At 44.0% G+C, this 26,915-nt stretch overlaps 3 protein-coding genes across 4 annotated transcripts; 2 read left to right on the top strand and 1 right to left on the bottom strand.

The window, feature by feature from the left end:
* The first annotated feature begins 76 nt into the window (after positions 1-76).
* pet117 (PET117 cytochrome c oxidase chaperone) lies at positions 77-1,949 on the top strand. Its single transcript, XM_014131136.2, has 3 exons — positions 77-298; positions 753-905; positions 1,384-1,949. The coding sequence occupies exons 1-3, from the start codon at positions 203-205 to the stop codon at positions 1,387-1,389; spliced, it is 255 nt and encodes an 84-aa protein (XP_013986611.1). The 5' UTR covers positions 77-202; the 3' UTR covers positions 1,390-1,949.
* LOC106564774 (cysteine-rich protein 2-binding protein) lies at positions 1,384-9,183 on the top strand. Of its 2 annotated transcripts, XM_014131135.2 has the most exons (10): positions 1,384-1,669; positions 1,996-2,117; positions 2,429-2,550; positions 2,787-2,968; positions 3,337-3,762; positions 4,191-4,789; positions 5,057-5,190; positions 5,710-5,885; positions 7,571-7,761; positions 8,614-9,183. In XM_014131135.2, the coding sequence occupies exons 1-10, from the start codon at positions 1,411-1,413 to the stop codon at positions 8,785-8,787; spliced, it is 2,385 nt and encodes a 794-aa protein (XP_013986610.2). In that variant the 5' UTR covers positions 1,384-1,410; the 3' UTR covers positions 8,788-9,183. The 2 variants fall into 2 exon arrangements, with proteins under 2 accessions (XP_013986610.2, XP_082815026.1); XM_082958900.1 differs by lacking the exon at positions 8,614-9,183 and having other exon boundaries at positions 7,545-7,699.
* Positions 7,498-26,872, bottom strand: dzank1 (double zinc ribbon and ankyrin repeat domains 1). Its single transcript, XM_014131130.3, has 21 exons — positions 26,499-26,872; positions 26,277-26,393; positions 25,941-26,094; positions 25,552-25,681; positions 25,119-25,167; positions 24,508-24,614; positions 24,015-24,097; positions 23,780-23,897; positions 23,241-23,354; positions 22,888-22,980; positions 21,780-21,902; positions 17,839-18,003; positions 17,104-17,347; positions 16,352-16,455; positions 13,579-13,662; positions 13,243-13,360; positions 12,696-12,790; positions 12,167-12,250; positions 11,764-11,891; positions 11,360-11,434; positions 7,498-11,013 (listed from the first exon to the last, which is right to left on the bottom strand). The coding sequence occupies exons 1-21, from the start codon at positions 26,536-26,538 to the stop codon at positions 10,845-10,847; spliced, it is 2,394 nt and encodes a 797-aa protein (XP_013986605.1). The 5' UTR covers positions 26,539-26,872; the 3' UTR covers positions 7,498-10,844.
* Between the last annotated feature and the right edge of the window lie 43 nt (positions 26,873-26,915).

Raw genomic sequence — 26,915 nt, 5'->3', positions numbered from 1 at the left:
TGCAAATTATTATTAATTGCATAAATGTTTAGAAAGTCTATTACATCGATTTGTTCGACTATCTCCAGATTCGGTACTCCACTCTACAGCCTAAACTCGTCGACCTCGACATAACTGAGATGTCCTGTGCTAACGTTATCCAAGTCCTAGTTTAGCAATTCCCTTTGTCTCCCCAACTACATGCAATACTAGATAGCTAGCTATGTCTACAACCTCTAAAGTTGTACTGGGCGTTTCTGTGATACTTACGGTGAGCACCGTTGCAGGAGTGCATCTCAAGCAAAACTGGGACCAAGAGGTAACCAATTAACGTTAGCTAGCTAGCTACTAGCTAGCCTACGGACCAGCTCAGTTATTGTACACTCCAATTCCTAGATAACGTTAGCTAGCTAACTAGCAAGAAGTCATAGTAGGGTACAGTGTGGCCCATTCAAAAGTCCGGTGAAACTTAGCTAGCTACATTGAGAAAGTTGTAAGCAGAAACATTACCTTTAGCCAATGTTAGCTAACTAGAGTTAGCATCTTCATACTTTTCTGCTAGCAGACAGCTAACGGTAGATGGCTACATGCAATACTAGATAGCTAACTATGTCTACAACCTCTAAAGTTGTACTGGGCGTTTCTGTGATCCTTACGGTGAGCACCGTTGCAGGAGTGCATCTCAAGCAAAACTGGGACCATGAGGTAAACAACACCTCTAGCCATAATTTTAGACAGCTTTTACAGTGGTCTTTTTGTTTGTTCTTCATCAGAGACTGCATGCGGGAGTACTTAGAGACATTGAACGTTTGGAGAGGAAGAGAGAGAACCTGCGAGTGCTCGAACAACAAAGGAGTCTGACCAAGGAGCTCAAGGCAGAGCGCGACAGGAGAGAATCAGGGCAGCAGGGCTCAGACCAACCCCAGGCATAACAACTTCTTTGACAGCCTTCACAATTGTTATATAGCCACGTGTAGTGTAGTATGGTTAATGTACGTGTTGAAATATTGATAAAGCAATGTAGTACACCATAGTTTGTTTTCGAACTGGGCTGGGCTGTTTTTATGCAAATTGCCTTTTACAATAGACATCTTTGTAGATTCTCTGGCCAATGATTAATCAATTACGGGTTTGGAGGAAACGTAAACTAGCTGACACTGCAGAAGCCATTGCCACCCTTCTGGATAGCTATTGATTGTCACTGGTTTTGAAAAACATATAGGGCTATGCGTGGCATGCAGTTCGTTCCCTCAAGGTAGGCTATACATAGTGTTTAGTTAGGTAGTAGGCAACGCTATGATTTCTCTCATAGATTAAGGAATCCCTGAATCATACTGCTTTTATTAGAAAATGTCCTTACCCAATTGTTGCTGGTAAAACTAAAGCTCTTCACTCTCTACCCAGGAGTAGACTGTCTGACTCCACCTGGTTATGATGGAAAGTGGTGGTGAGCAGAGGGGCCAAGTGGAAGATGAGGCAATGTGCACCTCTGCCTCGGAGGGGCTAGAGGAGGGTGAGGTGGAGGGCGAGACGCTGCTCATCGTGGAGTCGGAAGACCAGGCCTCGGTGGACCTCTCGCACGACCAGAGCGGTGACTCGCTCAACAGCGATCTGGGGGAGGATGCCGAGGGTGGCTGGAACGAGGACATGGCCTTCTACTGCGACAAGTGCCACAAATGGATCCCCATCGGTGAGAGGAGGGCCAGGCAGCCCCTGGGGGAGAGAGCGACCTTTCCCTGCGACGGGGCATCGTTCTTTCTCAATATCATTTAACAATTGCAAATTTGTCACTACAATTTGGACAGAGTATATTTTACGCTGTTATTTCTTCTGTAATTTCAGTGGGGTTGGCCTTTTCTGTCCATCCATAGATATTATAAAGGGCTGCTGTTCAATATTTGGATGTCATGTCGTGTCCTGTTGCACCGTACATGCTTTTCAAATAAAGAATGAGAATGAAATGAACAGAATGCCTTGTCTCTTAGCAGTCTTTTTATTCTCATCCCCACCATTCAGCACAGCTGCACGGAGAGCAACCCAGCTACCTGAAAGGAGACAACTTCTTCAAGTTCACCTGCTATGACTGTACAGAAGATGTCAAGGAGACCTTTGAGAGGATGAGACTCACCTGGCAACAGGTACATGTGCCACAATGAAGCACTTTGGCAGTTTACAATAAAGAACTGATTTGCAGTGCAGCTTACGTAAGATAATAAGAACATGAACAGGGTCAAAAGAGGAACACCTTAATACAAACGTATGGGGCAAGATCCTTATCTAAAGTATGAACAAGTATAAAATTGCAGAGTACTATATAGTATATTGCTGTAGACTTATTCATTGATTATATTTGTTCTGGGCAACAGCCCTCTGAAATGAGTACTGAACGAATGTCATATTATTTTCCTGGTTATCACTGCAGTTCAGTGTGTTTTCTGTTTTATTTCAGGTTGTTATGTTGGCCATGTACAACCTTTCGTTGGAGGGCACGGGGCGTCAAGGCTATTTTAGATGGAAGGAGGACATCTGTGCCTTTATTGGGAGACACTGGACCTTCCTACTGGGCACCAGGTAGAAAGAAAACAACCTTAATTAGGTTGTCAGTTGGTAAGGTTTTGATAACAGTTTGCATACAACCCTAAAAATGTAAACAGAAAACCTGATAATTCTTCAGTCAATTATCAGAATATCAAGAGCGGAAATATTGGAACTTGACCCAACCTTTGTGGAAAGAAGGGCTATGTTTGAGTTATTCTTTACAAGTCTAGTATTTTGTAAATGGATAGTTTTTGATGCTTCACCTGCAGAAAGAAGACTTCCACGTGGTGGAGCACGGTGGCGGGCTGTTTGTCGGTGGGGAGTCCCACGTTCTTCCGCTCAGGGGCCCAGGCGTTTGGCGAGCCAGGCTGGTGGAAGCTGGTGCAGAACCATCCACCCACCCTGCGCCCAGATGGGGACAAGTCCTCGGTGGCCTCCCTAAAGTCTAAAGGTGAACTGCAGAACACTCATAAATAACATACGTTTTCACATTTTAAGACACAACCAAAGGATTATTTTATGTGTTAAATAGACTTATTTAGGAAAAGTCAAGGGGGGACATGACTTTAAAAATGACAGGGATATTACAAATGTTAAATTATTGTTAGAGGTAGTTAACCCTAAGCAGTTTGCAGAATTATGCAAAGTCTGTTGTGTGAATCAATTACATGTTTTTGAGGGATAACCAGCTACTGTTGAAGTGGAGTCCAAATAAATTCACCCCTCCAGGCGACTGTACATGCATGTGTTTTTGATTGAGCATTTAGAGCCCTTTTTGTTTAACCATTTTTGCTTAGCTGGCGTTTGTTACTTTCTCAGCCGCCTCCAAGCCAACCCTGGAGCCCATCATCACGGTGGAAGGCTTACGGAAGCGCGTGGGCCGTAATCCGGTGGAGAGTGCCATGCAGCTGAAAGAAAAGCGCTCACGCACCCACGAGGCCAAGGACATCCGGCGGGCGCAGAAGGAGGCGGCGGGGTACATGGATCGCAGCACCTCCTCCACGCCTGTCAAGTTCAGCGGCCGTGGCGGTGGGAGGCGACCCGACTTTGTCCTGGAGAAAGGTGAGGTGGTGGACTTCTCCTCAATGAGCTCCTCGGACCGAACGCCACTCACCAGCCCCTCGCCGTCGCCCTCTCCGGACTTCTCTGCACCCGGCACCCCCGCCTCCCACTCAGCCACGCCCAGCCTGCTGTCGGAGGCTGACCTCATCCCTGACGTCATGCCACCAATGGCGCTCTTTCACGGTAAGAAGTTGGGGTCCCTTGATATTGGAATTTTTAGTCTAGATAGAAAATGAAAGGAACCATTCAAAAAAACAGTTACTGTTTTAGTGGTAAGTAGTCCAAATTTGGCCCACGTGCAAGATGAGAAATGGTGTCAGATAGCATTTAATACCACAATGTAAGATTCGTGGGTGGGCCAACCAACAAAAAACGTCAACAATGGAGCAATATTCCAAGGTGCATTCCATGCCAATATCAATTTATTTCTAGGATATACAGTATCTGTCTGTAGTGCTATAGGAATGAATTACTTTCTGTGAGAACAACATTTCATAAATCATATTCCTCAAAAACGAAGTGGTATTTAATTAGTTGAAATGATCAGTGAATGGCTGGAAATCTCACAGAATGTATTGTTAATATTTCCCATTTCTGATTTGAAACTCCAGATGACGAGGAGCTGGACGGCGAAGGCTTCATCGATCCCGGCATTGAGTACATCCCCTCACCCAGCATGTCCCTGGGCACTGGCACCCTTGTCGTTCGCAAGAAGCTGCGACCAGGGGCACACATCAAGCAGGAAGCAGAGAGTGATGAAGAGGAGGGCCGTGGCCGGGACGATGAAGACAACGAGAGAAGGGGGCACAGCAAAGGCCAATCCAACGTGGCCAGGGGGGCGTGGGGTGGTGGGGAGAGGAGGAGGGGAGTCCTAACAGAGAAGGGGGAGGGTTTGCCTCCCTCAGAGCCCCGGTTTGCCCCCCTCAGCCTTTATGAAGAGCGCGTGCTGCTGCGGTGCCTGGAGGTCTGTCCGCAGGCGCTGGCAGTGACTGCGCAGGCCAAGCGGCTGCACAGGAAGCTACTGGTGAGGCATGCTAAACGTCAGAGAGGGCTCCCCCTGTTGGACATCGATCAGGCGGTCAGCGCCACCCTCAGTCTGGTGGGAGGGGTGTACGGAGCCCAGGAGGGGGGACAGGGCCGCTACGGGGGCTCCGGCACGGGGAAGTACCGCACCACCAGCCAGGACCTCCGAATCCTCGACCGCTTCCAGGTACACCTTCACTACCACGAGCACAGATGGCAAATTCGTTCACAGATCACACACACATGTATGCACGCTCTGTACTCTTGGTCGCTTTCGATAAAAAGTCTGCTTTGTGGCATTTATTATTACAATTATATTCCGATTTGTTATGAGCGGTCACGAACTAGAAGAACGAGAGGAATGGTTGGAATATTTCCAAACACATTACATCACATGCGTGATACATCTTTTGCTTCGATCACATGTCTATGGAATGCATTTGATCCCTTTTAGACAACGGTGTCCAGCAGAAGAGGGTACCACCAGCCCACAGTGTCCTTCTGGCACCGGATCATGGGCTTGGACGCCAGCGTAGACCAGGGCATCATCAGCCCGTACACCTCCCGCACTCTCAAACCCTTCATAAGGTATGCCACACGCCCTTACCTCCTTCATGAGGCACACCACATGCAGCCTTATACCCCTAATATGGTAAAAGACAGTTGTGACAACCTGACCTATGACATTAACCTGTAATTAAACCCTGATACTCAAGGTGAGGTATAACAATCACAGCATGGAAGGAATCAATATTATTGTGGCTCTATTCATGCCGTTATTCTCTGTTACGTGCAGTATGTAGCCCTCCTGAACATGCCCCTGAATGTGCCCAATATCTTTATTACATTCAGATTGAAATGCATTGTGAAGAATAGTCATTCCTCTCTGACACACAAATAAAAAGATCATGTCGCCTCTATTCATGGCATTTGTTTTCTATCCAATCTCCTGGGTCATATTCACTAGACACCACATCGAGAGAAAAAAATGGACTGAAACGGAGAGTGACAATTTGAACTTCTCCAATAAGAAACTTGTTTTTGTTGCGAATTTTTTTCCATTGCAAAACGTTTTGCTACGGTGTGCACTAATGAATCCATCACCAGGAGGGACTACGAGAACAAGCCTATGAAGCTGAAGCTGTTGACGGAGATCCGTGCCTACCCACACAGGAAGGACCCCCTCTGGGACCCAGATCCAGAGGCCCCCATCGACTACTGTTACGTCCGGCCCAACCACATCCCCTCCGTTAACTCCATGTGCCACGACATCTTCTGGCCAGGTAGGTGACTGAACAGGGCCTTACTATCATGTTTTATTTTTTATTTGACTTTATCATTTTTACATTTCAGACTAGGGCTGGTCGGTATACCGTATTTTACTAGATACAGGTATTTATGCACATACCGGTTTGGGTTTTTACTTTACCTTGTATAACGGTATTTGAATGTTTGGTTTGTTAAATGTGATACGCGGTGTGTAACATCCATTTTTATAGTTTACTCTGCTACTTGAGTCATCCCTCTCCTCTCTCTCTCTCTCTCCATGCTGCTTTCCACACAGACATAGTCCCAACCCCTGTCATTCAAGGAACATTTGTTATTGCTTGACCACGAGACACTTTCGTTCAGTCTGCATGGTCAATGCAGCACATGCAACATGTTGATGACAACGATGTTTTCACTTTGATCTTAATAAAAATCCACAAGTGTTCTATAATTACAATATTAGTTTCTGTTTCTGCAAACAGCTAGGTTGTATTTTCTTAGCAAGTTAAGCTAAATCGTGTTAGCAACTAATGCTAATCGCTAGCTAACTATTTAATAAAAGTACTGAGTCAGCGCAAACGTAGCTAGCTAATACAGCATGATACCAGTACTGGTGGAGGCTTAAATAAGCATGTTGTTTGTGCAACAGTATCTTTAAATCAAAGAGGAATAGGCAACGCATGAATATGTTGGCTATATGAATGAAGATTTAATGTAGCCAAAGATTATAGGGTCCCCTAGAAAACACTGAACATCACTTTGGTTCCTTCCTACCATATCACAAAAACTCGTAAATGGCATTTTCACTCGTTGTCATGTCAAACAACACTGTATTCAAAGTGCCCACTATTATTTATATTGTAACTATAGAATTATAATAAACATCATATTTGCATGAATCCAAAAGTTCACCCAAATGTTTTGCTCTAAATCGCAATTGCAACATTTGGTTAAAAATAAGGCCTAGTATTTTTGCCCATATTGCGGCAGTGTGGAAAGGATCTCAAATGAGGGTAGTAAATGCAGAAATTGATGGAAATACAGGAAATTATTTTAGGGTGAAGTTGAATTGAACAGTATAAAACAATCCGAATGGAGATAGACCCATTGAAATAATTTAGAATATATGTGTTGCCACGCACTACTCATGAAGCAAATTTAGAAATTTTATTCATCAAAAACATAAAATACCGTCCAAAATTTGAGAAATACCTTGATGTGATATTTTGGCCATGTCTCCCCGCCCTATTTCAGACTGGGAAATTAAAAAAAATTAAGTCTGTCAGATGTTTCCAGACCTCAAGTTGGCTAGTGTTGCGTTATGTTCATGTTCCAGGCCATTGGTTGTGTAGATCCAGCTATATGCCTCAATGCCAAATGAATGGAAAAGATGAGCACCATCTAATTTCCAGAGTTTAGTCAGTGCTTATCTTTTCCATTCATTTGGGGTTGAGGCATATTGCTGGATCTTCACAACCCATGTTGTGGGACATGGAGTCATCAGACTACTTTTAAAACATCTGACAAACATTGATTTAAAGTGTTGAAAGTGTAATATTCCTTTAAATATGTTCGTGTGAATGCAGATGGAAACATTGTCCTTGTAAAATAAATCACATGGAAGCATACAACATTGTGCATATTTATTCTACTTTAAAATATTTCCCTCAAAGTTTTAGCTTGACGGCTCTCTTATCAGGCGTGGATCTCTCCGAGTGTCTCCAGTACCCAGACTTCAGCGTCGTGGTCCTTTATAAGAAGGTGGTGATCGGCTTTGGGTTCATGGTGCCGGACGTGAAGTACAACGAGGCCTACATCTCCTTCCTGCTGGTGCATCCCGAGTGGAGGAGGGCTGGAATCGCTACGTTCATGATCTACCATCTCATTCAGGTATGATAACACAATAATAATAACTAAAAACAGCAATTAAAGGGTCACTATACTATTGTCTACATAAAAAGTGGTGAAGCACAGCTTTTATAGAGACTCTAAGCCACATTGTGTAGAGCCATACTGCCATCATATACATGTCATTGTAATATACACTGAGTGAACAAATCATTAGGAACACCTGCTCTTTCCATGACAGACTGACCAGGTGAATGCTATGATCCCTTAAGGATGTCACCTGTTAAATCCACTTCAATCAGTGTAGATGAAGGGAAGGAGGTCAAAGGAGGATTTTTAAGCCTTGAGACATGGATTGTGTATGTGTGCCATTGAGGGTGAATGGGCAAGATTTAAGTGCCTTTGAACGGGGTATAGTCGTAGGTGCCAGGCGCACCAATTTGAGTGTGTCAAGAACTGCAACGCTGCTGGGTTTTTCATGCTCAACAGTTTCCCATGTGTATCAAGGATGGTCCACCACCTTAAGGACATTCAGCCAACTTGACACAACATTGAAGCATTGGAGTCAACATGGGCCAGCATCCCTGTGGAACACTTTTGACACATCAAAGAGTCCATGCCCCAACGAATTGAGGCTGTTCTGAGGCCAAAAGGGGTTGCAACTCAATATTAGGAAGGTGTTTTGTACACTCGGTGTAAAGTTGCTGTACTGGCGCTTAGCTTTTTAGACCAGAACTAACTTGACCCTACGGCTAGAAATAACTATAAATAAATAAATAAATAAATAACCGTAAAATGAACTTAAATTGTTTGGATTGATCTACAACAGCACAGGTTAAGTGGTTGAAAAAAGGGAAGATGTCTTTTCAGGCAAGGTTCTCTTTTCCCCCACAGACCTGCATGGGAAAAGACGTCACTCTACACGTCTCGGCCAGTAACCCCGCCATGCTCCTATACCAGAAGTTCGGCTTTAAGACTGAGGAGTACATCTTGGACTTTTACGACAAATATTACCCGCTGGACAGCAAGGAGTGCCGACACGCCTTCTTCCTGCGGCTACGGCGGTGAGACAGGAAACAGGACAGGCCAGTATTCAAGCCATAGAAATATAATTACTAGAATGGACAATCCCAAGTAAATGAACGTTCCATTGGTGAACTGGTAGCCATATTGAGTGTACTAGTCAAATTGTCGTTGTCTATTGTAGGGTTTGTATTTCTATACAGGCAACCAGTCAGAAGGAGTAAAAAATACATCTGGAAGTGCCTGTGCTATTCAGTGTAGCCATTGTATGTTACACCGTTTCTTTGGTCATTATATTTGTGAGAATCTATGGTGAGGTGTATTTTTGTTGATCCACAGAAGAGACTGAAGGACGATATTGTATTGTAATTTTGTACACTCGCATTTCTGAATAATTCTGCAGCCCAAGTGGCAATTATATAAAGAAAAAAATCACTCACATTCCGAATTCTGTCTTCATTTGCTTGCTGGAACATACTGTACAGTGAGATCCAAAAGTATTTGGACAGTGACAAATGTTTTGGTTCTGTATTCCAGCACTTTGGATTTGAAATGATACAATGACTGAGGTTAAAGTGTAGACTGTCAGCTTTAATTTGAGGATATTGTCATCCATATCGGGTGAACTGTTTAGAAATTACAGTACTTTTACTCCGTAATACTAACATAATTGACAGAGTGAAAAGGATGCCTGTACAGAATAAAAAAGTATACAGCAAAAAATGTGGCAAAGCAATACATTTTTTGTCCTGAATACAAAGTATTATGTTTGTGGCAAATACAACACATGACTGAGTACCACTCTCCAGCATAGTGGTGGCTGCATCATGTTATGGGTATGCTTGTTATCATTACGGACTGGGGATTTTCAAGATAAATATAAAATGGAATGAAGCTAAGCACAGGTAAAATCCCAGCGGAAAACTTGTTTCACTCTGCTTTCCACCAGACACTGGGAGATGAATTTACCTTTCAGCAGGACAATAACCTAAAACACAAGGCCAAATCTACACTGGAGTTGCTTACCAAGAAGACAGTGAATGTTCCTGAATGGCAGAGTTACAGTTTTGACTTAAATATGCTTAAATCTATGGCAAGCCTTAAAATGGTTGTCTAGCAACAACCAATTTAACAGAGCTTGAAGACTTGTATAAAGAATAATGGGAAAATATTGTGCAAAGCTCTTAGACTTACTGAGAAAGACACTCCGTTATAATCGCTGCTAGAAGTGATTATAACATGTATTGACTCGGGTGTGAATACTTATGTAAATTAGATACTTCTGTGTATATTTTTCAATAAATTTGCAACAATTTCTAAAAACATGTTTTCACTTTGTAATTATGAGGTATTGTTTATAGATGGGTAAGAGAAAAATATGTAATCTATTTTAAATTCTGAGTGTAACAAAATTTGGAATAAGTCTACAGGTATGAATACTTTCTGATTAAGTGAATTTGTCAAAATACTTTTGGTTCCTTAAACTGGGGGGGACTATTTACAAAAAGTTATGTCATTTCTATGGATGAAAATACCCTAAAATTAAAGCTGACCGTCTACACTTAAACATCAGTTATTGTTTTATTTCTAAGCGCTGGAGTAGAGCCAAAACAACAACAAAATGGGTCACTGTCCAAATACTTTTGGACCTCAGTGTACATGCCTCTTAGAACTAGTGTTAGTTACTATAGCTAGTAGTATGTGTACCATTATTATTATCATCAAGTACTATATTGCGCATCTGTATTCAAATCTGTCAGTGAAGGCATTGGTTCAATTGTTTTGTTGGTATTAACAAATTAGCAATTTACAAGAAATGGGTGTTTTTCCTCAAAGAGTTGTAGATGTTTGTAGCACTACAGTACATAAAGTTGGGGTAAATTCCTTATCAATCACATTTCTGGAAATTATAATTGATTAACAGAGATTCAAGATAATTGATGAAGGGTCAATTCAGAAAATAAGGCCACCATGGAGAAAAGGGTGCATCCCAAATGGGACCCTGTTGCCTATTCAGTGCACTACTGTTGAGCAGGGCCCATAGCAGTGCGCTATAGGGAATAGGGTGCCATTTGGGGGCCGCACACAATTCTCTCTTGTCATTAGAATGCATCTAGGCTTGGGTGAGTCCTGGGTTTGACCAGTCTGTCTAGCATGCCCTGACCCATCTTAGCAGCTAGTAGAGACACCAAAGGGCTGCAATCTGAAGTGACCGCCAAGTCATAGGCCGTCAGACCTCTGTCGTTCTTCTTCCGAATGCTGGCGTTGCATCTGGAAGGATTGGGATGGGATAAATGAATTGACCCTGGTTATGTACAGCAGGGTTTCCCAAACTCAGTCCAGGGGCCCAACCTGGGGGCACATTTTGTTTTTTGCCCTCGCACTACACAGCTGATTCAAATAACCAACTCCTCAAGCTTTGATTATTTGAATCAGCTGTGTAGTGTTAGGGCAAAAAACAAAATGTGGCCCCAGGACCGAGTTTGAGAAACCCTGATGTACAGTATTTTGGAAATAGTAAATTCCTGATATGGGCTATGAAATGGCTTGGGGCTGTCCTACGTGCGTGCACTAAACCGGAGCATGCAGATAAAGTATATAGCTGGTAGTCTCTTACCCTAATAGTGTCTCTGCACACCGTAAGCCCTTACTCCCAAGAGCAGCAGCCTCATGCAGAGCGGTGTTGTTCACCCTATGAAAGAAGAAAGAGAGAAACGTAACCTTTTTTAAAGTGGAAAGACACGAGAACGACAATCCCAGGTCCAACACCTTAGAGTATTTTCAGCATGAAATTTATACCGGTGCGATTAATGGTTGGATGCAGCTCATGCACATGTAAAGGCTGCTACACACTACGCAGACGGAGCTTAGTTTGCGTAGTTTTTGTGCCGCTGAATTGTTTAGAATGGACATTATACGGCGCTCCGTTCGCGTAGTGTGTAGCAGGCTTAAAGTAATAGCACTTCGGGAGACAACTTCTGACAAGATTCTCCGGGGAACTGTAGGTGCAGCACTACTTACGGCCCAGACTGCAGGTTGACGTCAGCTCCCCTTTGTACCAGCACAGGGAGGACCTCGTGGTGCTCGTGCAGCACAGCAACAACCAGGGCAGGGTGCCCATCGCACCCCTGGCATGAGGGATCTGCACCCTGGCACAACATCGCAATGTTAGGGGCAATACAAGCAGGGAAAATTAGATTATTTTTTTACCATGCTGACCCAAAAGCTGCAGTGCTGGCTGTGATATTCCTTTCACATGGATGTAACAAGATTCCAGCAACTCTGGAATCTGTGCAACCAGGTCAGCGTAGTACAGTTCGGTTCGGCTATATCAGTCGGTGTAGTTATTTCATGGTCCTTCGAGAACGAATCTTAACTAGCATCTCAATATGAACATTCCTTTTACCAGCTTTGATTAAGTTACCACATCAAGCAGTTGCTGGACCACAGAGATCTCCCCCCTCCCGTCTGGGCCAACTTCCCTCAGAAGCAGACTGTCTTTGGATGGCTTGGAAATAAAAAATAAATTATTGTCATAACAAATTAAGCTCATTGGACATTAACACCATTCACTTACAGTTAGATATGCAGTGACCTAGCAGTATTGTGAATGTGTGCATTGAAACAGATCATGCCCGTGAAATAATGCAGTTGGATTAAACTGAACTGCACTGCGGAAGGTTTGCACTTTTCCAAGGGCACAAACGACTGTAAACAAAAGTATAAAGCTATGGCTCGGTCCAGAAACAACCCCAATCCCTTAAACCCTCGGTACCTGTGGGGATCTGAAAGGATTTGACAGGGAAAAGCAATATGCCTAAAGTCCTACCAAGCCTATTGGAGAGCCGGATGGACCATATGTGATCCTCTCAGATCTCCACAAGGGCTTGGGGTTGTTTCTGGGTTGTTCCAAGTCCGAGCCAAAGCCTCAGCTAAGAAAATGTCCAACTCACAGGCGGTTTCTGTGCAACGTCAGAGGTCCAGCTCTGACTGAGGTTTTTCACTGTTCTCCTGGAAGCTGCAGACTTTGAGGTAGCGTTCTCACTCCCTAACAGCAACATCACAGCCAGACAACATGAATATACATAAAACTGTACCTAAAATAAATTCACATGAATATAAAGAATGATCTAAAACAAATAATAAACCGATACTTCTGAGACGTCAACGAATAACTATGGGTAGTATTCTGGCTTAAGAGTCAAGCATTTAGTGTCGGATTCTGGTGTATTGGTCTACACATGCCCCATGGCGACGGGGGTCAGGCATGTAAATTTAGTAAGTCTCTTGTAAAAAAGTCCTCTAAAGTAGAATAAATAAAATATTGCGTAATTGCGTCAGATGCTCAATTAGGGTCTGGCAGGAGAGGTTGAGAGAAAGATATTAGCGAAGTCTCCACCCCCCTAAACAGAAACGTAGTCTGTCCCCGAGAGATAAGTATAAGATAGACAGTAGATGGTATTAATATCTCAAGTTGAAATAAAAAGTAGGTAGGTTTACCTTTCTCACCCAGGCTGGTCTGTCTGGCTGATAGGCCGCTCATGCCTTCCGTCACACTGCTGAGGTTCTGGTTCTCTGATAGGATAAGGGGCTTCTCAGTCCCGTCTAACTGACAGGACTAAGAAAATATTTGTTGTGGGCCTTATGTTTGGCCTGAAATATGCTCCAGACAAGACAGAAGAATTTACTAAAGGAAAGATTTTACACAGGACAAGGAATCCCACAATATTTAGCAAATTAAAAGTGATTGACGGGTGACATGTTACAATGTATAACAGAAATGCCAATTTAAATATGTCCATTTCAAAGTGTCATAGCATAGCAAAAATGAAAGACCTTAGTTTTTTCAAGTCCGGCAGAGACAAAGTTGATCCTCAAACTGACTTCATAGTTGTCCTCCTGGATCACAGCTGAAACCATCTGAACCGAGGAAAAAAGAAAACAAGAAGCACATGAACATGAACATACATCAAAGATCTTTTTTTCCCCCATTGTCCTGGGGATAAGGAATACTTTTATGAATACCTTCTTAGGGACATTTGCATGAATTGGAACCAATGCTACAGATAGTGTTTGGTTCCAGATAATGAAAACACCTTACAGATATAATGTGTTGTAAGACTTGTCATAAACATCTATGACACCCCTCCATACAATTTTGTCATATCCAATTGGTAGTTAGTCTTTTTTATTTATTTTCTTATTTAAAAAACACTTTTTTACTGAATATTTGAAACATACAATATACTTGCAGTGAATCCGCTCAATAACTACATCATACCAGTCATCCAACAGATTCCCATTCAGAGCGATACACAGAAGCATCCAGAGTCAATGCCCTGCTCAAGGGCATGTTGACCAATCTCCCACCAGGCCAAAAAACGTGAACCCGAACCCTCCAAGATCCCCCCCACAGTTCCCCAATAGCTGTCCCTCAACCATTCGAGACCTCTCCCACAGTCCCCCCCCAGGAAGAAAAATAAATAAAAAATACAATTAATTACATTCCCCACCCCCCAATGCACCAATTACAGTCCAATTACAATCCAATTACAGTTTTGTGCCATCGCTGCAACTCCCGTACGGACTCGGGAGAGGCAAAGGTCGAGAGCCGTGCGTCCTCCAAAACACAACCCCGTTAAGTCGCACTGCTTGACACAATGCACTCTTAACCCTGAAGCCAGCCGCACCAATGTGTCGGAGGAAACGCTGTACACTCGACACAGCCCTGTATCGAACCAGGATCTGCAGTAACGCAGCTAGCACTTCGAAGCAGTGCCTTAGACGCCTGTGCCACTCGGGAGGCCAACACCCTTTTTTAATGTCTTAGTGACACTAATGATCTTATGATGATCCTGTCTAACTTACAGTTATAGAAATACAGTTGATGTCGGAAGTTTACATACACTTAGGTTGGAGTCATTAAAACTTGTTTTTCAACCACTCCACAAATTTCTTGTTAACAAACTATAGTTTTGGCAAGTTGGTTAGGACATCTACTTTGTGCATGACACAAGTAATATTTCCAACAATTGTTTACAGCCAGATTATTTCACTTATAATTCACTGTGTCACAATTCCAGTGGGTCAGAAGTTTACATACACTAAGTTGACTGTGCCTTTAAACAGCTTGGGAAATTCCAGGAAATGATGTCATGGCTTTAGAAGCTTCTGATAGGCTAATTGACATCATTTGAGTCAATTGGAGCTGTACCTGTGGATGTATTTCAAGGCCTACCTTCAAACTCAGTGCCTCTTTGCTTGACATCATGGGAAAATCAAAAGAAATCAGCCAAGACCTCAGAAAACATTGTAGACCTCCACAAGTCTGGTTCAGCCTTGGGAGCAATTTCCAAATGCCTGAAGGTACCACTTTCATCTGTAGAAACAATAGGTCGCAAGTATAAACACAATGGGACCACGCAGCCGCCATACCGCTCAGGAAGGAGATGCGTTCTGTCTCCTAGAGATGAACGTACTTTGGTGTGAAAAGTGCAAATCAATCCCAGAACAACAGCAAAAGACCATGTGAAGATGCTGGAGGAAACAGGTACAAAAGTATCTATATCCACAGTAAAACGAGTCCTATGTCGACATAACCTGAAAGGCCGCTCAGCAAGGAAGAAGCCACTGCTCCAAAACCGGCACAAAAAAGCCAGACTACGGTTTGCAACTGCACATGGCGACAAAGATCGTACTTTTTGGAGAAATCTCCTCTGGTCTGATGAAACAAAAATAGAACTGTTTGGCCATAATGACCATCGTTATGTTTGGAGGAAAAAGGGGGAAGCTTGCAAGTCGAAGAACACCATCCCAACCGTGAAGCATGGGGGTGGCAGCATCATGTTGTGGGGGTGCTTTGCTGCAGGAGGGACTGGTGCACTTCACAAAATAGGAAGGAAAATTATGTGGATATATTGAAGCAACATCTCAAGACATCAGTCAGGAAGTTAAAGCTTGGTCGCAAATGGGTCTTCCAAATGGACAATGACCCCAAGGATACTTCCAAAGTTGTGGCAAAATGGCTTAAGGACAACAAAGTCAAGGTATTGGAGTGGCCATCACAATGCCCTGACCTCAATCCTATGGAAAATTTGTGGGCAGAACTGAAAAAGCATGTGCGAGCAAGGAGGCCTACAAACCTCACTCAGTTACACCATCTCTGTCAAGAGGAATGGGCCAAATTCACCCAACTTATTGTGGGAAGCTTGTGGAAGGCTACCCGAAACGTTTGACCCAAGTTAAACAATTTAGGCAATGCTACCAAATACTAATTGAGTGTATGTAAACTTCTGACCCACTGGGAATGTGATGAAAGAAATACAATCGGAAATATATCCTTCTCTCTACTATTATTCTGACGTTTCACATTCTTAAAATAAAGTGGTGATCCTAACTGACCTAAGACAGGGAATTTTTACTAGGATTAAATGTCAGGAATTGTGAAAAACTGAGTTTAAATGTATTTGGCTAAGGTGTATGTAAACTTCCGACTTCAACTGTACTTAAAGGTTCATACAACCTAATAAAACATTCTGTATCTGTTTGTTTTTAGTAAAATATTACCAAGATTATAGCCCGGATTAGTTATGAGAGAGGCTGGTCATACCCGGCCCATGCGAGGCTCCCCTATGAGAGCTCGAAAGTCAGTGTTGTTCTGAGTGTAGCTGCGCAGGTGAGCACACACATGGTCCAGCTGCTTCCTCCAGTACCCTGGAGAAGAGTGAGAGAGCGATAAAAGGGAGAACGAAAGTGTCAGAGACAGTTTCTAAAAAAAGAGTCCCCAGCATTTATTTTACTACTTCGTGGTGCAAGCAATAAAACAATAGAAGAGGTTCCTGCCTTTCCAGGGAGTTTTTCCTAGCCACTGTGCTTCTGCATCTGCATTGCTTGCTCGTTGGGGTTCTTGGCTGGGTATCTGTATAGCACTTTGTGACAACTGCTGATGTGAAAAGGGCTTCATAAAATAAATGTGATTGATTGAGAAAGTGGTCAGCTCTGTAGCGTTGGTTAGTGCTTGTACTGTATAACCTTCGTTTTTGCAGTTGTCTTACTAACCCTGCCGGGAGGCCTGGGCTTTTGGGGCACAAAAACATTTTCTCGCCCTGTTCTTTTGCCCTGTAACCACATGGTCGCCAGTTCAAGCTTCACTGCGGCTTTTCTCCCTCTATCGCTACAGTAGGGTTAGTTGTGCTCTGGGATAACGTTTTCCCTAGGAACAGATCTAGGATCAACTTCCTCTCCCCCAATCCTAAACTTAACCATTAGTGGGGAAAATGCTAAATTGACCCAAGGTCAGTATCTAGGGGCAACTTCACCCTACACCAGTTAGCAGTTATTTATGCACTGGCAAGCGGTCACCTCTGCCTGGGCTTATAGCTGTGAGCAGTGGTCTGCGGTCCCTCATCTGCTCCTGTCTCCTCAGCTCCAGCGCCACCTGCTGGCCCTTCCTGTGGACTTCAGTGCCCGACGGGTAGAACAAGCCCACCGTCTGAGTCTGCTGGTCCGCCCGTGCTGGTGCCAGGGCCAACGCCACACCGGGGGAAACGGAGGAGGGCACAGCCTGCCAGGTGGCAGTGGCACCGTCAGAGGTGTGAGTGGACATCTGTTGAGAAAGAAAGAAAGAAAGAAAGAAAGAAAGAAAGAAAGAAAGAAAGAAAGAAAGATAGAAAGAAAGAAAGAAAGAAAGAAAGAAAGAAAGGGGGAGGAAGAGTGATAGACAGAGTGAGGGGTGTGAGAAATAAGGAGAGATTGAGAAAGATAGAAATGGAGAGAAATGTTTATTTATTTAATTGTGGGAAGGATGGCTCTAACAAAACACTCAGAGAATGTACCACTGTATCACATTTGGTGACTAAGAGTGCGTGCACACACGTGTGCCCTTTTAACAAGGGTTATTAGAATCAGGGTGGGGCTCAATATCATTTCAATTCAGGAAGTAAACTGAAATTCCAATTTTCCTCAATGATTCTCTGTGAGAAGAATATAGAATTGGAATTTAAGTTTACTTCCTGAATTTACTTAATTGAAATGAAATTGACCCCCCCCCCCAACCCTGTTTAGATATGAGTAAATATGGTAAGGTGAGGGACATACTCGCTCCAACTCCAGTTTCCCCCCCATGGAATAGGCAAGGCTGGCACGTGACTCCCCCCTAGGTGGCCCCTCGAGAAACACCCCACAGGAGCCACAGAAGTTGGCATAGGGGTGGCTGCTCGCTCCGCACCGGGAGCAGATCAAACAGCTGACTGAATGGCCAGGCTGGCAGGGATGGGCACCAGTTTACAACAGAGAATAAAATGGACAGAGGATAAAAGGTACACTTGTGAAGAAAATGTGTGTGCTTGCTTCAGCTGTCTAAAAGTATGTTTATTGTAGTGGAAGAAGTTTAAATTGCTAGAGGCTAATGTTAACCTGGTGGAACCAGTCTCATTTCGGTGGAAATCGGAACTCCAATTTGAGCAGCAGCAGCTGAAAAATGAGCTCCTACAAATATTGAAATTTACATGGTTTTTAGAGTGAAGTACATCGGAAAAAGCAAAAGAAAACTGCAAGACTGAAGAGGAGAAAAAACAAGCAACAAACAAAGAAGATAGGCTTTTGAAAAATAACTATTTTTCATAAAATTGTAGTTATCTTAGCTAGCTGAATTGTTTACCAGTTGCTAAGCAGTTGCTAGGGACTCTTTTGGAAGAAGCTAGCTAGCTAACGAAGAACAACAAAGAATATCTAGTTAACAGAAGAAAAGAAAGAGAAAATCAGGACAGAAGAAAAAGGATATCAAAGTGAAACAGTTCTCTAAAGACACGAGACAATAATACAAGAAACAACACTTCTGTAGCTTGTCAACTATGTGTCTGTCTATCCCTGTTCTCTCCCCTCTGCACAGGCCATACAAACGCTTCACACCGCGTGGCCGCTGCCACTCTAACCTGGTGGTCCCAGCGCGCACGACCCACGTGGAGTTCCAGGTCTCCGGCAGCCTCTGGAATTGCCGGTCTGCAGCCAACAAGGCTGAGTTCATCTCAGCCTATGCTACCCTCCAGTCCCTAGACTTCCTGGCGCTGACGGAAACATGGATTACCACAGATAACACTGCTACTCCTACTGCTCTCTCTTCGTCTGCCCACGTGTTCTCGCATACCCCTAGAGCATCGAGCCAGCGGGGTGGTGGCACTGGAATCCTCATCTCTCCCAAGTGGACATTCTCTCTTTCTCCCCTGACCCATCTGTCTATCTCCTCATTTGAATTCCATGCTGTCACAGTCACCAGCCCTTTCAAGCTTAACATCCTTATCATTTATCGCCCTCCAGGTTCCCTTGGAGAGTTCATCAATGAGCTTGACGCCTTGATAAGTTCCTTTCCTGAAGATGGCTCACCTCTCACAGTTCTGGGTGACTTTAACCTCCCCACGTCTACCTTTGACTCATTCCTCTCTGCCTCCTTCTTTCCACTCCTCTCCTCTTTTGACCTCACCCTCTCACCTTCCCCCCCTACTCACAAGGCAGGCAATACGCTTGACCTCATCTTTACTAGATGCTGTTCTTCAACTAATCTCATTGCAACTCCCCTCCAAATCTCCGACCACTACCTTGTATCCTTTTCCCTCTTGCTCTCATCCAACACTTCTCACTCTGCCCCTACTCGGATGGTATTGCGCCGTCCCAAGCTTCGCTCTCTCTCTCCCGCTACTCTCTCCTCTTCCATCCTATCATCTCTTCCCTCTGCTCAAACCTTCTCCAACCTATCTCCTGATTCTGCCTCCTCAACCCTCCTCTCCTCCCTTTCTGCATCCTTTGATTTTCTCTGTCCCCTATCCTCCAGGCCGGCTCGGTCCTCCCCTCCTGCTCCGTGGCTCGACGACTCACTACGAGCTCACAGAACAGGGCTCCGGGCAGCCGAGCGGAAATGGAGGAAAACTCACCTCCCTGCGGACCTGGCATCCTTTCACTCCCTCCTCTCTACATTCTCCTCTTCTGTCTCTGCTGCTAAAGCCATTTTCTACCACTCTAAATTCCAAGCATCTGCCTCTAACCCTAGGAAGCTCTTTGCTACCTTCTCCTCCCTCCTGAATCCTCCTCCCCCCCCCCCCCCCCTCCTCCTTCTCTGCGGATGACTTCGTCAACCATTTTGAAAAGAAGGTTGACGATATCCGATCCTCGTTTGCTAAGTCAAACGACACCGCTGGTCCTGCTCACACTGCCCTACCCTGTGCTTTGACCTCTTTCTCCCCTCTCTCTCCAGATGAAATCTCGCGTCTTGTGACGGCCGGCCGCCCAACAACCTGCCCACTTGACCCTATCCCCTCCTCTCTACTCCAGACCATTTCCGGAGACCTTCTCCCCTACCTCACCTCGCTCATCAACTCATCCTTGACCGCTGGCTACGTCCCTTCCGTCTTCAAGAGAGCGAGAGTTGCACCCCTTCTGAAAAAACCTACACTCGATCCCTCCGATGTCAACAACTACAGACCAGTATCCCTTCTTTCTTTTCTCTCCAAAACTCTTGAACGTGCCGTCCTTGGCCAGCTCTCCTGCTATCTCTCTCAGAATGACCTTCTTGATCCTAATCAGTCAGGTTTCAAGACTGGGCATTCAACTGAGACTGCTCTTCTCTGTGTCACGGAGGCTCTCCGCACTGCTAAAGCTAACTCTCTCTCCTCTGCTCTCATCCTTCTAGACCTATCTGCTGCCTTTGATACTGTGAACCATCAGATCCTCCTCTCCACCCTCTCCGAGTTGGGCATCTCCGGCGCGGCCCACGCTTGGATTGCGTCCTACCTGACAGGTCGCTCCTACCAGGTGGCGTGGCGAGAATCTGTCTCCGCACCATGCGCTCTCACCACTGGTGTCCCCCAGGGCTCTGTTCTAGGCCCTCTCCTATTCTCGCTATACACCAAGTCACTTGGCTCTGTCATATCCTCACATGGTCTCTCCTATCATTGCTATGCGGACGACACACAATTAATCTTTTCCTTTCCCCCTTCTGATAACCAGGCGGCGAATCGCATCTCTGCATGTCTGTCAGACATATCAGTGTGGATGACGGATCACCACCTCAAGCTGAACCTCGGCAAAACGGAGCTGCTCTTCCTCCCGGGGAAGGACTGCCCGTTCCATGATCTCGCCATCACGGTTGACAACTCCCTTGTGTCCTCCTCCCAGAGTGCTAAGAACCTTGGCGTGATCCTGGACAACACCCTGTCGTTCTCCACTAACATCAAGGCGGTGACCCGATCCTGTAGGTTCATGCTCTACAACATTCGCAGAGTACGACCCTGCCTCACACAGGAAGCGGCGCAGGTCCTAATCCGAGCACTTGTCATTTCCCGTCTGGATTACTGCAACTCGCTGTTGGCTGGGCTCCCTGCCTGTGCCATTAAACCCCTACAACTCATCCAGAACGCCGCAGCCCGTCTGGTGTTCAACCTTCCCAAGTTCTCTCACGTCACCCCGCTCCTCCGCTCTCTCCACTGGCTTCTAGTTGAAGCTCGCATCCGCTACAAGACCATGGTGATTGCCTACGGAGCTGTGAAGGGAACGGCACCTCCATACCTTCAGGCTCTGATCAGGCCCTACACCCAAACAAGGGCACTGCGTTCATCCACCTCTGGCCTGCTGGCCCCCGTACCTCTGAGGAAGCACAGTTCCCGCTCAGCCCAGTCAAAACTGTTCGCTGCTCTGGCACCCCAATGGTGGAAAAAGCTCCCTCACGACGCCAGGACAGCGGAGTCAATCACCACCTTCCGGAGACACCTGAAACCCCACCTCTTTAAGGAATACCTAGGATAGGATAAAGTAATCCTTCTAACCCCCCCCCCCCCCCCTTAAAAGATTTAGATGCACTATTGTAAAGTGGTTGTTCCACTGGATATCATAAGGTGAATGCACCAATTTGTAAGTCGCTCTGGATAAGAGCGTCTGCTAAATGACTTAAATGTAAATGTAATTGCTGCTTTCAACATTCTGTTTTAGTGAAATGGATGGAAGGTTGAATGGATGGAGGAACAGATGGTTGGGGCAAGTAGTATGCTTACCTTGGAACCGCACCAGTCACAGAAGCGTGCATCCGAGTGGTTGACCCGGCTGCACTTAGAACAGGACATCATCTTGCCTGCTCCAGATGGAAGTGGCGGGGCACTCTGACCACCAAAAACAGCCTAGACAGAAAAACGTCAAAAAACCTACGGTAGCACCTTGACTTCTCAAGAAATGAAATCTAAATGTGTACAATCACAACATGTAGGCCAACATCTGATAATGCACAAGAGTCCCTACGTCTCTCACAGAGTGGGTGCTGGAGAGCTACTGGATGTGCAGGCTTTCGTTCCAGCCCATCACTAACACCACTGACACCACTAGACCAAACTGAAACCATGACTAGATCATTATTTGAAACAGGTGTGTTAGTGATGGGATGGAACAAAAGCCTGCAGACCCAGTGGCTACGTACTAGTAATAGTAGGAGCGGAATGGGAGAAACCTGGTTGTATAAACTCCTCATGGTAGTTCACGCTCTCAATATGTTGAGAGAGATACTTCTCAGAAGGTAAGTGTGATATTCAACTATAAAATGTTCGGAGTGTAGTTACATTAAACTGGCTGTCTGGAGCATATTATACAATAACTAATGTATATATGTACAGTATATATGTTTTATTGTCACATACACCAGATAGGTGCAGTGAAATGTGTTGTTTTATAGGGTAGGGTCAGCCATAGTACAACGGCGCCCCTGGAGCAAATTAGGGCTAAGTGCCTTGCTCAAGGGCACATCGACAGATTTTTCACCTTGTTGGCTCGGATATTCCAACCAGGCAGCAACCTTTCGGTTACTGGTCCAACGCTCTAACCGCTAGGCTATCACGAAAATCTTATGTCTCGCAAACTAATGTGACCGCCCTCTTGAAACGCCCTCTTGAAACGCTAGCTGCGCCCTTGAAAGGCTTGTAATTATATGCTGCGGGTGGAGGTTTTTCAACTTGAGAAGAGAGTTTACCCAATTCAACTTGGTTACATTTTTTCGTAGTTTGCTTGCTTTCTGACTGATTTCATACTACAACAAAAACCTAGGCATTTATACAAGTCTAAACTAAGCCTAATAAGGATAATTAGGCTACTATAATACAATCAATGAGCTCTTACAGTGGGTGGCTGCAGTAGTTTAGTTTCACAGGTGACACAATTTGAGATATGCGGAGGGTTTCCGGTTCCACATGACGGACAGATCACCTTGTTCTACAGCACAGAAAAAGGAAGCGAGTGGACAGGTGTACACACACACACACACACACACACACACACACACACACACACACACACACACACACACACGAGAGAGTGCAAGTGAAAAAAACAATCCATTTACACTGCTTTGGATTGAAAAGGTAAATGTTAACACACCTGCAAATAAAGTATTCTATATTCAAACATGTAAATGTGCAAAGTCACAAGGTGTTTGAAAGCAGAGTGTTTGTGGCAGTAAACTTGATATTTACCTGGAGTCTTAAGCTGGCCTGAGGCTGGAGCTGGGGGCTCATGGGGGCCTCACATACCACACATGTGGGGGTGTTGACAGGCACCATTGTTTTACAGTGGACACACAAGCCCATCTAAAAACAAAAGAGATCCCCAAACCTGGGCTGGTAAACATTGAATTGAAATGCCAGAACGAACACACAGGCCAAATTGAACAAATAATTGAAAGGCCTGAATGAACATACAGACCTGTTATCCTTGGGTGACTTAAGGGGGGAAAACTACTTAAAACACTGAATAACACTAAACTGCATTTCAATTTGCAGCTATATACTGCAATATTCAAAAGTATATCCAAATCCTTTTTGTGATTTTCCCTGAAATCATATTATTTTGTGGTGGCATTTTTCTGCATCTTAAAACAAACACAGTAATATTAAACTAATGTTAAATGCCACACTGTAAAATGTGCATACAATCAAAGAGTAGGCCATCAACAAAATGTTAACAATAGTAGCAGTATCAATAGTAGAAGGTGGTTTTAGGACTGGGGTGATACCTGTCCACCCTCTGTGGGTGGCAGCCTCTGGCCTGGCACAGGCAGCACAGCGGTGCCACACTGCAGACAAAAGCGGGCAAAGGGGTCTGAGGGGCGATGGCTCAAGCACTTCACACACCTGGGGAAAGGTAGAAGTTGCGAGAGATCATTCGCTTCTCCATTAGAAACAATCTTTGTCTCATGCTTTTTCGCTTTCTTTCTCTCTCTCTCTCTCTCTCGCTTTCTGTTCACTCACCTCAGAAAGTCTGTCTCCCTTTGGATTCTTGACATTTGAGTGCTGGTTAGGTTTTTGAAGGGACTGTCTTCCAAGCTTGCATTCTGAAAGACCATTTAACACCAAATAATTAATGTTCTGTGGCGTTCTAAGTAAGGAGCTGTATTTGCTCATATCATTTGATAATCTATGGAAGGTATGACAATGACCATAGGCTAACTTGGAACACCAGGGTTGTGGGTTTGATTCCCGCATGGGTCACAATGTATTTGTTAACTCTTAGCAGATTCTGATAATTGACTATATTACAACCAGTCACCATCATCACCGTAATAATGATATAATATAATTGATAATATAAATATAATTATAAACCGGGTGGTTCGAGCCCTAAGGGCTCTGCGTTGGGTCGTGCCTAAGAACAGCCCTTAGCTGTGGTATATTGGCTATATAACACACCCCCTCGGGCCTTACTGCTTAAATAATATTCACAATATATTTTTGGTGAATGTACCAGTGTCTGAGAACGATGTGAAGACATGGGCTCCGGAGCAGGGGACACAAGCCCTAGACGGCTGCTGAGGAACCGTGGACCTTTAGGGGGCCAGTAGGTCTTTGGCACTAAAGAGGACACACACAACTATTACCAAAACGTACACGCTCTTACACTGCATAACATTCATAAACTATCAAGAATCCACTTCATATTATAAAGGGTATTACTGATAGCTTATGAATGTTATAACGTTTATAAGAATTATATGAATCTCCATATATATAGTAAATGTCCGTTTGACTGTGTTCGCACCACAGAGATCCTATTCTAATTCCCAATTCTATGGTATGCACTGACACAGCAGCTTACACTTGTTGAGATAAGCATTTAGAAATGCTGATATTGAGTTTATAACAGTGTTTCACATTGCACATGAATATGATATTTAGCACTTACATTACAGTATGACAGTTGTATGGTCAACTGTACACAAATATTTTTGTGACACTAATATTTTTATAGGGCAGGGGGAAATAGCTCTTTAGAGGAAATTGGTATTGAGCTATCTTTGTGATGTTGTTTAGGCAGTGTAAATTGCTCATTAGTAAAGGTTATTAAATTAGACATACCTTGAAGCTTCAGTGAGGCATCTCCAGAACCGTTCGCTGTCCCCATCTCCTGTGAGAAACAGTACAATACAATAGACCCACAGTAACAGTATACTCCGCTTCCCCTCAGCTTGTTCAGAACACATATTGATACAGATGACAACACATTTGTTTGAATGATTCATCATTGTAATGTATACAGTTTTCATGAGAATGCCTTAGCGCTTGATGTTGCCTAACATGCAATAACAGTTGTGTCAGTTATGTCACGTCATTGCTAGGCTTCCCCAGAAAATCTGTGAAGAAGCATGACGTTTTAGTAAAGTTTTAGAGATTCATAGCAAATTTAATGCAGACTGGCAATGTGACATATCTTGTCATAAGCTGTCGTTACATGTCAAACTTCACACGACATTGAAATGAAGTGTTAGCATGCAAATATGCCTGACTATACCTGTCTAGGGAGGTCTCGTTCGTACTCCTTCAGAAAGTTATCTTCCTTGTCCTCAATGGAAGGTGGCTCGTTTGAGGGCACATACTCCACCAGAAATAGCTTGGTGACAATGGCACTCTCTCGACCATCCCTAAGGCAGATGAACATAAGGTCATTTGCAGTCATCAATTATCCATAATAGCAATTATTATAACATAACAGCACCAGACCTCAGTCAAATAAGCATTTAGGGTACCCTTGATTTTGCTTGGAGTTTGCACTTTTGGGACTATTATGTTGATTCAATTGTACAGGGAAAACTAAATAATATTTGACCCAAGACTGAATGGCAATGAAACAATAAATGTCTTTGTGTGATTTATTTTTGTAGAATCCTTTCACAATCCAACCTGGTGATAGCCAGAGCTTTGACTGACACTTTGCCCTCAGGTAAGCGTATTGGTCCGCTATACTTCAAAGTGCTGTTCTCTCCAAACCCTGGTCTCTTCGTCACCTCTGGTTTAGTACCATCCAGAGTGTAGTAGATAGTGACATCTGGGGTATCTAGGCAGCAATATATGTTGTTTGTCAAAAACCTTTGAATATAGGGCAGGTGTTATCTATCAGTGCATTGTGGATCTCATTTTTTTAAATGAAACAATGTTCAAACATAAAAGTGGTACATAATATATATTAATGTTTACTCTAGCAACATCCACACATTATGGATACTCGCATGTTTTCACCTGATTTGAGCTCAACAGGAGTTGTGGTGTCTATCTCATGCTTGGCTTTACCAGGAGGTGGGATTCGAATCGGTATGATGAGAGGCACCACAATGCAACCGGCTGCCATATTCGGTCCTATAATAAAAATGCATTCGGCTATAAAAACCTTTTCATCAGTCCATTGCAAAAGTGACATGTTTTATTATAAAATGTTTAAGCGGGATAAAAGCGTTTTTCTACCTGATATAGATGCGTTGATCAGTGACCGCTGATGTTTCATTTCCTACTCGAGGCAGCAACGGAGAAACATTCTCCTTAGCAACCACCACAGCAAATGGCAGGATTCACAATGTTTTCATTGTTTATTCTCAACTTTCATTATATTTGTTATCATTTTGCAATTCCTGAAATACTTGTTGAACTTTGAATGCTCGCGCCATAGAAATGTAATTCACTGCATTCTATGCATGTCTTGCAGGCTCTTTCATTATATTCAAGTCAACCATTATCTTAGCCTCTTTGTTATTGTTACAAAATACACCGACTGCTTTGCTATCACTCACTAAATGCAAAAATACTGATGACAATAGGCTGAGGAAAGAAATCTAATTACAAATGTATTGAACTACAGTGAAAAGTATTTTCTACAGGCAATTT

This window comes from Salmo salar, chromosome 12, assembly GCF_965601325.2.
Source record: "Salmo salar chromosome 12, fSalSal1, whole genome shotgun sequence".
NCBI classification, from domain to species: Eukaryota; Metazoa; Chordata; class Actinopteri; order Salmoniformes; family Salmonidae; genus Salmo; species Salmo salar.
This window is presented reverse-complemented; position numbering and strand designations above follow the sequence as displayed.